Source organism: Crocodylus siamensis, chromosome 4, assembly GCF_052110815.1.
Source record: "Crocodylus siamensis isolate JL-2025a chromosome 4, ASM5211081v1, whole genome shotgun sequence".
Taxonomy (NCBI): domain Eukaryota; kingdom Metazoa; phylum Chordata; order Crocodylia; family Crocodylidae; genus Crocodylus; species Crocodylus siamensis.
In genome coordinates this window covers 85,428,522-85,442,185 of record NC_143398.1, presented here as the reverse complement: position 1 = coordinate 85,442,185, position 13,664 = coordinate 85,428,522, and the positions used below count along the sequence as shown (strand labels likewise).

Genomic DNA, 13,664 nt, shown 5'->3' with positions numbered 1-13,664 from the left:
GATGGACCAGGATGACACTTATGATTAATGAAAACTGGAAACAATCCAGCTCTTAAGATGCAGATTACTCTTAAAATGCACATCACTATGGCATCCAGTACTTGGGACACTAAGTTTAAGTTTGGCGAAAGACACTCAAGGAAACTAGATATAATGGGAAACGGAAAGGTGAAAGGCAATCTCAAACATAATTCAGGTTTTTATCAGGGGATTTTGACAAGGGGAATCACGGTGTTGGGAAACAGTATCACACAATCAATGAAAATTTGAATAGTTTCTTACTTGGAATTTCTTGGAATTTGCACAAAAAAACCCCTCTCCCGTCTCCAAAGCAGAAAGTTTGAGAAACATTTCTGATTGTTAAGGAAAGTGCAAGTTCTACACGTTTATGCTTAACGAATTTGGAATAAATTTTAAATTTAAAAGCAGATGGATAAGAAAGTGAGATCTGTAATATGCAAAATTTTGAGGAAAAAGAGGGGTGAATTATTATATGGCGCTGAAGAAACACAAAAGCTTAATGTCAGCTGAAACACTGTCGGAGATTGAGAGGAAGAAAAGAAAATGCAAGCTTGTAGACATTGATTTGGGTTAAGGGAGCACTGTTGATGGAAGTTAAATATCTGACTATTGTATATTGTATGGGTTTGGATACATTTTTAAGTGTTCAATTTGTTATTTTATGAAATTACAAAATTGGGTTCAATAATAAAAGTTAAAAAAAATGAGGATAGATGACAGTAGTTGAGGAACAGATTAAAAATCAGTTCTTAGAAGCGTTTCAGGAAGAAAGTCAATAATAGGGCTTCAGTTTCTTTGTTGAGAGGGTATACACAATATTTTGAGAAAATAATTGGTTTCCAAGTATTGCTATGTTAATTGCATCTTTTTTCTCTTACTGTGACAACCCCATTTTAACAGTGCCTCCTTTGCAATCTTTGTTATTTGGAAGCATGAACTTTTGCAACACAGGATACTGAAATCATTTGGCAAAAGATCCAAATCTCAAACTAATAACAACATCCCTGTGAAATATGAATGACTATGAATGCTGAACTTAAACATACCACTCACTTCTAAGAGGCATACGATGGGAATACTATTATGGCAAGTAAAAAAACCCAAATGCCCCTTTCTCCTCTGCTTAGGAAAGTCATTCAGTGTTTGAAGCAAGAAACAACTATTTTCACAAGTATACCAGAGCCTTTTTCACAGCAGCCTACTTTTATATGCTGTTTTCAGTGGACTATAATTTGCTGCCCAAATGCGCTTCTGGTATAAAATTAATTTTCAGCCTGGCTAATTTGATTACACAGCAGCAAGGGGAAGTGGGACCACTTCATGCTCTGCTAGCAAGAAAATCATTTTTGCCAGCATGAGCCAAAGAACAGCCAGACTGATGCCTGTTTTATGTTCAGCGTGCTTATAGTTTCTACTATTTTAACTATTTTCCCCAGTAGGACATGGCACTGCACATGCAAAAGGAGCGAGAAAAGAAACCTCTTTCATTTATGTTCAAGTGGTTAACTGAAACATTTTTTTTGCTAATATTCTCATTCCAGGAACTGCAATTTCATACAACATCTATGGTATTTCTTTTTGCATGCAGACTTGCATTAATACATCGGTTGTTATTTATAACACACCTAAGTATGAGTCTTTTGGGAAAAAGTATCACTCTTAACTTCAGGAAGAAGGTACAAACTCTCCAGATCCCTCCCCAACCCTCTCCCCCCACCAAATAAAAACCAGTACTTTGCAATTTTTACAAATGAACATTGCCTGGAATGAATTAAAGAGTAAACATCTGAACTCAGTGTCTAGTAAAATCGAGTTTCCACACCTTGGCAACGTGACAGAGTAGCATTGTGGCCATGTTGACAGGACTTGAGTTGTGCATCTGGCACTACAATTGATCAGCTGTGCAACCTTGACCAAGTGACTTCACTTTTCTCTGTCCGCTTCCTTCCCAGCCCTATTATGTTTTGTTTATAAACTCTTCAAAAGCAGCTACTCTCATGTTTGTTTGTAGAGCACGGAAGGCAAGAGGGCTCTGATCTCATTCGGAACATTTAAGTGCTACTTTAATCTATGAACTACTGTAGAAACCAATAGCCTGATACTCCATCAGGATCTAGTAAACATGACTCCACTCAAGTTAACAGAACCTGAAAAGGTTCAAGGATCTATACTAGCAGTTCGTAATACAGGACTGGCGCCTAAAACAACTACAGGAGTAGGAACCCCTGCAAATATCTCCTTATATTGCTGAGATAGGTGGCAGCTGTTGTAGGGGACTTAATATAAAAACCACTCAGGAGCATTTCTGAACACCTTAACTAGGTATGAAAGAATATACACATCAACATTTTCAGACTTTGATCCTCTGTGAAGTGCTTCTTAAAGGGCAGGGACTCTCTATATGACACCTCAGAAAGTCCCATGTGCTTTACGTGACTAAGCAGCCCTCACTAAGCTACAACCAATACATCCCATGTTTCTTAAATATGTTCTTATGGAATGCTGGCTTTTTACACAACATAATATTTTTAACACTGGGAAACTTCTCGCAGTTGTGGAAGTGTGCGATTATGCCTTGGAACCAAGGTTTAACTATAGCTAGCCAGTAAGGCTTGTATAATGTAGTGACTGGAAGACTGGCGTTGCTTTGAATCGTGAGCAGCAGTAGCAGCCTAATATTTTTTCATCTCACCTATTCAAGGACATGTGTTTCTATTATTTGACTAGTCTTCTAGGAAGCCTGCAGCATAAGTTCTGTGACTAGGAGTTTCCATCTTGAACTTTTTTTCCTATTCACAAATATCCTACTAGTGCTAGGCCTTGAATTCTGACTGATTTTAATCACAACTTTCCTGCCTGTTGTTCAGCAGACCTGCATTTTTCATGACTTAAAAACACACAGCCACCGATCATGTCACAACAAAAAGACCACAGCAAGGAACACCAAAGCAGCAGCACTCCAACAACTACATAACATGCAGTGTGGGGTATATATGCATTAGTCCTCTGAAGTGCAGACACACCCTCCGTGTGTTAAAATATTTTCTCATTTTAAATTATGGGTTTTTCTTTTCCCTCCTAGTCAGTTACAGCACAATAATTTCAGAAACAAATTTAATTTAGAAAAAAATATTTTAATGATATAATAGTTTAATTTAGAAACAAATCAGCAGAATTCTTGCATTTTTGTAGCTTGTTTCCAATAATGATTAATGACAAGATATTGAGGCATAACAAAAAAAAATACCCTCTTAATCATCTTTCTTTAGGAAAATTGTATTTCTTGCGCCGTCTATGATACCTGAAAGAAAAAAAAAAATGGCAGCAGTGAAAAAATAATTTGGTTAAAACAAAAAAATGCTGTTCTTGGATTTTCATGTCAGGATTTGTTTGTAGCCAGTACTTTGCAGATTATATACATCAGCAAGCACACATATCCCATTATATTTATCCCAATGTTCAGGACATCTTACCCATGTAAAAAACACAACCCTCTCTACTGCTATATCAGTAGCAAAACAGGAATACAATCAACAGATGATATTCAAAGTTAACTTGAAAGTTTACATCCCTCTGAATTTTGTACTTCCTTTAGTTACAAGTGACCAACTGTGATCACTCAAACCAAAAGCAATTAGTGAATAAAAACTGTCTGTCCCAAAATTAGAAGCATTGTGATATGCAGTGTAAATGTTACGGTCATTTTTCCCTTCCTTAAAAAGTTCCTTATAAATATCAAACCTTTCCATTTTTAATGAATACTACAGAGTCTACTATTTAAAGGATGGTCTAACACATCACATATTTAAAAAACAAACCATTTTTAAAAATTCAAGCTGACAGTATCTTTCCAACTGACACACAAACCAGAAGTACGAGTAAGTCCCTCTTTTCAAGTTATCAAATCATAAGACAAGGGAGAGAAGTTTTGCTGCTTATTGAGAGAGAACAAATTTTCAGCTGGAACAGGTTTCTACAATAGATTTTCATTTAATCCCGTATGTGCTTTGCCATGAATGACTGACTTTTAATAAAAATCTGCTTCACATCTCAATTGTCGTGAAGCCAGATAAAAGAAGACATGTAACTGAAGCTATTGTAGGCTTCATCTCCAGTGGTGCAGCTGAACACAGAGTACATCTACACATACACTTTAGTACGGAGTAGACTAAATAACTCCACAGTAAAGTGTCACCACCTACATGTGCACCAGTATTAGGCACAGTAAATTAACTAACTCTGCTGCAAGATAGTATGGTAACAGGGGCTGGCTGGGGCCTGAGGGTGCCGAAGCGTGGGGACCAGCCAAGGCTCCACAGGTTCTGCACCCTCATGCCCCAGCCAGCCCCTCTGGTGCCCAATGCTGCCACCTCGAGCTGAGGGCTGACCCCTGGTGCTCCCTGCCAGCCTGAGGCTGCTCTGCTCCCAAGACACATGTAGATGCTGCGCCCAGGTGCAGTGTACACCAGCTCAAAGTGCTCTGGAGTTAACTGGGTTGCATCTGCTGCATGTGTAGATGCATCCACAGATAATTCCACATTTTAATTCAGTCAGCAGTATTTCCTCCATAAGCTTTAGGTATAAGACATGGCTGTTCAACCTCAGCCCGCAGAACAAATATGTCCCATGCAGCCACGGCATCTGGTCCATGGGGCTTCCCACAGGTTGGGTAATTTGGTGATGGGGGAGCAGTGGCCATCAATACCACCACGCTCCCCAACTGCCAAATTTCCAAGCCCTGTGCAGCAGGTTGAAGCTGGGCCATGCCCCCTCCCTGCACCGGCTGGGGACCAGGCCAAGCCCTTCCCTTTCCATGGCTGGATTTGGACCAGGCTGCCCCTTGCCCCTCTGCACGGTAGGATAGGACCATGCCATGCCTGTCCCAAGTGCCAGACTGGGGACACCAGCTGGATCTGGCCCATGGACAGACTGGGCACTGCCCATCTGGCCCACAGGGGAAAGAGGTCGAGCACCACTGTCATAACAGATTACAGATTCCCTGTAATTGGCTGGGTGAAGGGCCTGTATGAGGCTTTTCACAGAAGTATGAGGCTCTAAAAAAAAAAATCCCAGCTGTTTCTGAAATCTATGAAGCAGTCTATAAACTTTTATCATCAAAAGTTATAGGGTTCAAAAGGACCAGATAATGCAGAAAGAATTCTCAAGAGTATTAATCAAAGTATGGTGTTGACCTTAGGTTGAAAGAGATTTTACATAAGAAAGTCTCTTGAACTGATTTCATTTGTACAATGCAAGTGCTGGAACTCTCTCATTAGATGTGGAAAGAAACAAAATCACTCTTAACATTTCTACACAAATACCCACTTTGGCAGAAGGCCAACAAAGATTTTTTAAGTTAAAATTTTTTCCATAAACAATATTTGCATGCACCTAAGTGGTGCTACATATATTATTTTAATGGTCTAGATGCTAAACAGTTCTATGCCTCATCTAATAAATTATGCTGTTATTATCAGTACCACAGTCTCATTTCTGTATGACCCCAGCAAAATGAGAGAAATTACTTACTGTCCCACAGGATACCAACGATGTTTTGTTGTGTAAAACATTTTGCTGAGTTCCTCTATTGTAAGACCTTTATCATTCTTCATTTCCTTCACTTCCAATCTGGATTTCAATACCTGATCGTGTGTTTCTTCTTTATTATTCACTGGGTCTGGTCGTGGTACAGGCTAGGAAAACAAAGTCAACATGCTACTTTTGAATTAATAAATTTGCATTCTTTCCTTTGTTTGAAAAAAAATCAAGAGGTCACTACTGTACTTAACACTACTATCTGCTGCTGCTGAAAAAAACCACAACCAGTTTTTTCTTTCAAGCCAACTTTTAATCCTGGGATTTCAGCAAGATTACTTGTTTGAAAGATGAGGCTGCTTCCCCTCCCATTGCACTAGGTTCCAGAAGCAGTCCAGTCCACACGTCTGCCTCCTTTAAATCCCTTCCTCTGCTAGATCTTTTAATCCCAAAAGGTCACCAATATCATCCAAGATGTATAGATCATCACTACAATTGCTCTGCCTACATGTTGTATTCCCTTGACCACCACCCCAAGAAGGCAAGCTCCTTGGAGAAGCAACTTTCTCTTCTTATCTGTTTGTATATCAGCTAATATAAAGAAACACTGAGCTAAAGAGGACACTTTAGGTAGAGCCAGCACTATAAACAATAAGGATTTTTTTTCCCCCTGGGCTACAATTTGCTTTCTAAGATCCAATGCTGCTACCTTTATTTAAAAGTTACTAATAGGTGTTTTGGGCAAGAATTTCTTAGGGTGATATCTTTTTTATTGGACCAATTGCATAGCGGGGTTAAAGTGAGACAAGATTTTGAGTGCAAGACATTCTTCATTTTGCATTCAAAAGCTTGTCTTAACTCTACCTAGCTGGTCTGTAACAGGGAGCCTGATGTGCTTGTTATGAAACAGGATCAAGTTCATTGTAACTGGCCACTGGGTGAGTAAATAAGCAGATGAAATAACAAATGCTAGGCAGAAAGCAGGTGAGAGGGAGAAAGAAAGGAGCCACTGCTAGTCCATAATTGGAAAAACTAACACCTGAGGACCAGGAAGTTATTGTCCATAGGTCATAATGGGAAGAAAGGGATAAGGGTTTGCTTGGAAGGGAGGAAGGTAGAAGAGGAACAGGAAGTAGAGTGACTGTAGGAAGCCTTGAGGAGGAATGGAGTCCACTCGCAAAGATGGGGCCAGAGAGAGAAGGCTAAGGAACCTGGGTAGGGTATTGAACTTTCAGGTGAGAAGCCCCGGAGTGGGTTGCTCTGGCAGGCTTCCTTTGCCCTACAAGACTGGCTAGTTTTACTGCCAGCTATAGGACTACCTGACTTGGGGCTGTATGAGTTGGAGACAGCATACCCTTGTTTCCTTTTTGCCCCAAGGCAGGGTGCATTGTGTTAAGATGGGAGCCAGACTTTCAGTTTGTTTTCTCACTGGAGGATCAGGAAGGGACTAATAAAGGGAGGTCTAGAGGTCCCTGTAGTGTCACAGAAGCATGGGGAGGTTTGAGCCTGTTGGAGCAGGCCTAAGCTGCAGAAATAGCTAGAGGAGGCAGGAACCAGGGCCAGAGACTTAGTGCCTGAAAGTATTGGAGGCAGGGCCAGGGCCCAGCATCTGAGAGGACTAGGACTTGAAAATATAAGGGAGTGGAGAAACAAGAGATTGGACTTGGGGCTGAGAGCCCATTGAAATAAATGATTATCGACACCTGTAAGGCACAGGCATGGCTTTAGGGGCAGTCTGAGCCCAGAAATGCAGCCTTTAAGGCAGGGGCGGGCAAAATGTGGCTGGATGCGGTCCGCCAGTCCATTCTATCTAGTCCACGAGGCTCCTAAAAAAATTTAGAAAATGAATATTTATCTGCCTCTGGCTGCCTGTTATGTGGCCTTCGATGGCTTGCCAGAACTCAGTAAGCAGCCATCAGCCTGAAATAATTGCCCATCCCTGCTTTAAGGCATTGAGTGTTAAGAAGAAAAGAGTGATAGGACCTAGACCGGTGAGTCCCCTGGGGTCTGGGCCAGACTACCTGAGGGAGAAGGGCTTAGGGACCAGTGAGGCAGAAGTGGAGGAGCAGAGGAAGGTGCTAATATGATGCCCAACTTCATACATGGTCCAATAAAAGACATTATGTTAAGAAATCCCGGCCTCCTGCACAATTTCTGGACCAACATGGTTAAAACACTACTCTTACACTACCATAAAAGTGTTTTAATATTTCTTAGAATCAAGTTTTTAAAAAGGCATCCATGCCCTAGAAAACTTTGCAATCCATCATTTTGCTAGTATTGACAAATGGAAGATGAAACTCCAAACAAACATTAATATAATCTATTTTACTAATGTCAGCGTTGAATGAATGCAAGGAAGACACAAAGGACACAACCATTGGAAAGAAGGATGCGTTTCAAACACATTTTGAATGCAGTTTAGCTCCTGCAGAGTCCTGGACAGAATCTGAAAGGTGCCAGAAGGACGGGAGAGCTCAACAGTATTCTTGCCTGTTCTCCCTTGAATACAAATTTCTTCACCACAGCTACAGGTACATGGAATAAGCAGAATATGATTTGTACTGCTTGCATTCATGGGAGTGAATTTCAGACAGAAACTGTAATGCAATGAGAAGTAGAGACCTTGCTAAAGCCTTACAAAGAATCCATAGCAGGTTGGAAGAGTGTACTGGCGTGTTCTAGCCAAGCTTATAAACTGCATCCATTGCCACAGCATCCAAACACTTAGTTATCATACCAGTTAAATTAGGGGGGGGGAAAGATCTCTTAAGTGGTAATAAAATTCATAATTTACATCACAAGGATAGTGTAATAAAGTGTTGTGATATGCTATATAAAAAGGTAAATAAATGAACAGCCCCAAAGAATGCAAAATTCAAGTAAGAATCCTTTGCTTTCACAAGAACAGGAAACAACTGTTGAAATTTGAACTCACTTCTGTATGCTCATATGGAATCTCAACTGAAGGATGGTGGCAGACAATTGTCCTCCTGTCTGAAGTCAAGGCAAGGTCCACTTTGCTATAAAAAGATAAAGAAAAGTCATTGTGATCAGCCTATCCCCCAATTCTTCTATGATCCACCCCTGAGGAGAAAGCACTCTGAAGAATCTGTCACAGACCCACTGACCAGTTAAATGTTGAAAGGTTCCCATTACTGAAGGTACATAACTAAGTGTACAATTTTTTTTAAATTTTAGATCATAAACTTTTCCAAGCAGGGTGAGTGATTTAGTGGCCTAAAAGCCAGTATAATTCATGGTCTGGAGTCGCCTAGGTACCCATGAAAATTGTACTCAGTAGAAGGATGAAGTGTAGAATAGTCTCTAGCCATCTTCCTTTTCTCTACATCGTTACTATATTTTTCCCATCTAAAAGCATTTGAAAGAAAGCTTGAAAAAATCTATAAAACACGTAAGCAACTACAGATACAGAGTTATAAAGCTGTTAGTCCCGTACCAGTGAAGTCAAAGGGGCAGATGGTTAGTAAGAAATCCACAATCTCTAATTCTAATACAGTGGAAAGGAAAGGGAAGTAGGATTGTCAGACTATCTTTCATATTGTGTAAAAACTGGCATGCATGATGTCACACTAAGTTAAAGCTGGTGGAAGGGAGGTGCTAGTTTTATCTTTCCTCTCTAGATCCTGGTAATTTCAATCAGAGGGGCTGATCTCTATTCTATTCTTTCCTTTCCCACTGAGTCTTTATACTCAGTATAAGAATTTTAGTGCCTACTTTTTGTTACTCAGAGCTTCTGCAAACTATAGCATGAAAGTGTCACAATGTTGTTTTAAAATGGAGAAGCAGCAGATAAGCTGACCACACTTAAATTTTACTCTTCTAGTCTTTTTGACAGAACTACCAAACATGAGTAAAGGCATTGAGGCCTTCTTTGGATTCAGTAAGATGACAATAAATTCATTTCATTTGGTTCACTTTGTTGTAATATTATGGCTAACCATGAAGCTCTTCTGAAAATGACTAAACCAATATCATGCTCTTCAGCCTGTTATAAAAGAAATTAGCACAAGTAAAGAATAGGCAGAGCAAATTATTCTGAAATATATCTGTAAGTAAAGGTGACAAGAGAAAAGTCTGCAGCAAATAAAAATAGCTTTGAGTATGTACCAGTTATAGTCTTCTGGGACCAATGAATATTTATGGCGAGCACACTGCACAGCTCCATCTGTAAAAACAAATAATATAACTCACATGAAAACCGGTGAACCTGCAGCTAAAGTCAGACCTGCAAATTTACATCTGTTCTTTGAATTAAGCAAGCTCTTGACCAGAGATGACTGGATCCAATTTTACATTTAACTGCTCAGTTTTAGACACCTGAATCGCCTCACCAGTATTTCAATCTTATTGTGATACTATCCCACTGGGTACTTTAGAAATGTGCATCAGGGAAATGGTATCCAAGAGTTAGTACAGCATAAGGATATGTACTGAAAAGGCTGTATGAAAACAACATAGGCCAACCATATTAATATCCTGTATCCCTAAATAAGGTCCTTTTATGATCAAAAAAGAATGTTATCGTATGCAGACATATTCTTATATTAACAGTTTGTTATCCATTATAAACAACACTCAATTCCAAGTATTCCTTTAAAAAAAAATTGTATTGGTATAGTATAAAATTGTATTCTCCTTTTTTGCTGCTGTTGCAAAACCTTTCTTTACTCCTCCTGTTGTATGCTGCTCAATGGTAATTAATGGGTTAGTGCACTGTTATTTTCTGTGAGGTCTGGCAAGACTACAGGATAAGAACTCATAATTTCTATAGCTCGTGTCATGGACCCTTCAACATCTGTAGTTCCTTTTCACAATTTATGTCTTCAGTATGCTGCCATTTTGAGGATTATTCACCAAAAAGCCTGCATAACAGTAAAATGAATTGAAGTTTATTTTTAAATAAAGGCCTTTTCAAGACATTATTCTAATATCATAAAAACTGTACTTAGATATACATAAAATCATGAGAAATTAGCCAAAGAATAAAGGTCCCACATTTCTTACTAGTCTCTGAAGAGGATTATGAAAAAACTAGCTGCCCATAGCTCTTCTAATCTAACAATTTCATTTCTTACTAAAAGAGTAAATGTGTAAAAACAAGTATCTTACTTCCCACATAGTATTAGAGCAGTCAGCACAAACACCAAAAGCTCAGCCCGGTTTACTACGCAAGATTTTACTGTCAAAACTTGCCTTTTGCCAGCATAGTTTGGAGGGAGCCCAAAATGAAGAGCACCAGAGCACAGAGGAACTTTACTGCTCCTCTGCTTCACATGCTGACTTATATTCCCAAGAAATAATCAGGCAGAAAGCCCATAACAAATACAGCTGACAGGCAGACACTAGACACCTCAAGGAAAATCAAGTTTAAACAAATAAAAAAAATCTCTCACCAAAGAATATTTTCTCCATGAGTAATATTTAATTTTACTAAGTTGCAATTTTGGGTGCAGACAGAAGTGCAGCTCCCAGCTGCACCTCAGACTGATTTTTGCAAAGCATTCTAAGTTACAAGGTTATTCTGGGCCATGCAGAAGTTCACTGTTGGTTCCAGGGGAGAGGGGAATCTAGCTGGGGCTGGGAGCCTACAGCCAGGTTCCCATAGCAGTGGCTGTTTTCAGAATGGGGGCAGGGGTGGGAAAGGCAGCAGGCAGAGCTCATTCTTGGGGCTCCTCAGCTGGTGTGAAGGCTGAGATGGGTGAATTAGAAGCCCCCAACCTTGGGGAGCTGCAATACGCCTGCCCCACCCTTGTGGCAGGGAGGGGCTGAAAACCCCCCAGACTGAATTCCTTCTGTTCCCTCTCCCCTCCACCTCAGTCTGAGAACAGACAGGCCGGGACATCCACAAACACAAGTTACAAAAGACACTACATTCTGTAACATCTTTATCAGATACCTCATGCAATGAGGGGTCAGGATTTCACCCAACTGGCCATTTTCAAAGCTGTGCAGCTTACACTGGTGTTTGGTCACAGCTATGAACTGCTTTTCATGGCCAGATCAAGGTAGAAATGGCCCTTCTGTCTGCACACATAACGATCGTCTCCAGGTTTGTGTTGCTTTGAATCGTATTCCAAACTAAATGCTAACAGCAAAATCTTAGAAACATTCCTATTCTTTTAAATATAAGGTTTTTATATACCAACATTACTTACTCTGTACTGTAGCCTGTCTAGTGAATGCTGCTAAACGCAGCCACATCTTGCCAAACACTGTAGCCCTCTTCCATGCTATTGCCATGCTGCGAGCCAACAGAAAATGGCTACTGGAGAAGTACTTGAGAGAGATGGTATCCTTTCTACTGCAGGTCACTCTTCTGAAAGAGCAGGCTTCATCACTGTTCAGGAGACTGACAGATCAGCAACTTGGAAGTCAGAGATTTTTAAGTTACAGAACGAGAGTGTTTTACACTGTGCAGTTTGACGAGGGCTCTCGAATGTTGGTCACAAACACCCGCGCTAGCCTGCATTTACTGACCGGGTAAAAACAATATTCCTTTTCTGTGGGAAAGAACTACTCTTTACAGGAATGTGGAGAGGACAAAGCATGGTTTCCATGGCAGCTGCAGCTGGGAAACACTTCCCTGTTGCAGACTCAGCCAGTCCACCCAGGGTTTCTTCATTTGATGTTAAAAATTTGAACCAGGGCCTTCATCCCGCGACCATGGGGACGTGGAAGTGAAGCCTTAAAAATAAAGCCTAAGCCATTTTTTCCCAGCGGGCTGGAAGGCTGTGGAGGGGGAAGCCATGACTGGCTGCCAAGGGCACCCCTCCGTCCTGTCAGGCGGACCCAGGCCAGCTCGTGGTCCTCGCCCTCGTGTCCCTGCACGGGGCTGGCGCGGCCGAAAGGCCCCCACTAGTCTCCTACCCCCATCGCACACCCTCAAAGTCACAGGGTGGAGCCGGCGGCTCCCGCACACGTGCACACACAGGTACACAGAAGGCGCCGGGCACGCCCCCGGCCGCCCAGCGGATTTGACCGCCCGGCCCGGCACCTACCTGGGTCAACCTCACGCCGCCACCCCGGGACCGGAAGCAGCGCGACACCCCCTTCCGGCGCCTCCAGGGCTGCCCTAGGGCACGCTGGGAAATGTAGTCCTGGGCAGAGGCACGGCCGCCCCGCCCCATCCCCCTTCCACGCGCGAACTGAGCCGCAGGGCCCAGGTTCCGATCTCGGCCGGAAGGCGGCGCCTACGGACACCTCAGCACTGCCCAGCAACGGCGCGGGGTGGCGGCGGCGACGACTCCTGCAACCCGCCTCGGGCCCCGGCGGGGAAGCAACGCGGGGGCAGGTCCTAGATCAACCGGAGGAGGGGCCTATTCAGACATTACACAAAGAGACTAGCCAAAGGGGGGGGAAGCACACACTGCACTACACATGCACATACACAAATGCACAGGTGTATACCTACACACATACACATGTATATGTGCATATTTGAATAATGTGCGCAAATGCACACATCATATCTATCCACACACACACCTGTACCCACATATATATATATCCACACACACACACATACACATTCATACACAAACACACAAGTATATACTTTGGTTAGGCATGTGTGTTTATGTGCATACAAGCATGTGTGGCACAAGCTTTCCAGGGCAGAGCTCACGCCATCACACGCTGCGTAAGGACATGCAGGGAGCACTGCATGGGGGGGGGGGGGGGGCGGGGGAAGAGAGGGTGGTGGGTGTCAGTGCTGGGGGAAGTGAACAAGTAAAGAGCCCATTGAAGAAAAGGGGTCACAGCAGCTAATCCAAGTACCAAGATAAAAATCTACAGTCCCTGTTTAAACTGTATTTAGCACAATCCAGCCTGTTCTGGTCTGTGGATGACTGTGTTAAGTATCCAGACTGGGGTGGGCTTCTCAGGCTGGATGCAGCCTGGGGCCCAGGGCAGCAGCTGTGGCCACCGCAGTGGAGCAACCAAACGTACAGGACCCAAACACAGCCCTCACTTGCCCCCTGCTGACACCCACCTGGGCCCAGAGCCCCAGATTCTGCAGCAGGTTCTGCCTACTGCTGCCTGCGCCCCCAAACTCCACAGCCCACTAGCCTAGTCGGCTGAATAGA

The 13,664-nt window shown here is 42.3% G+C and overlaps 1 protein-coding gene across 3 annotated transcripts; it reads right to left on the bottom strand.

The window, feature by feature from the left end:
* Positions 1-3,134: 3,134 nt before the first annotated feature.
* On the bottom strand, positions 3,135-12,800 carry MRPL42 (mitochondrial ribosomal protein L42). 3 transcript variants are annotated; one of them, XM_090042688.1, is made up of 6 exons: positions 12,579-12,800; positions 11,736-11,944; positions 9,688-9,745; positions 8,495-8,579; positions 5,551-5,714; positions 3,135-3,322 (listed from the first exon to the last, which is right to left on the bottom strand). In XM_090042688.1, the coding sequence occupies exons 2-6, from the start codon at positions 11,818-11,820 to the stop codon at positions 3,277-3,279; spliced, it is 438 nt and encodes a 145-aa protein (XP_089898814.1). In that variant the 5' UTR covers positions 11,821-11,944; positions 12,579-12,800; the 3' UTR covers positions 3,135-3,276. The 3 variants fall into 3 exon arrangements, with proteins under 3 accessions (XP_089898814.1, XP_089898815.1, XP_089898813.1); XM_090042689.1 differs by having other exon boundaries at positions 11,736-11,929; XM_090042687.1 differs by having other exon boundaries at positions 11,736-11,917; positions 12,579-12,796.
* Between the last annotated feature and the right edge of the window lie 864 nt (positions 12,801-13,664).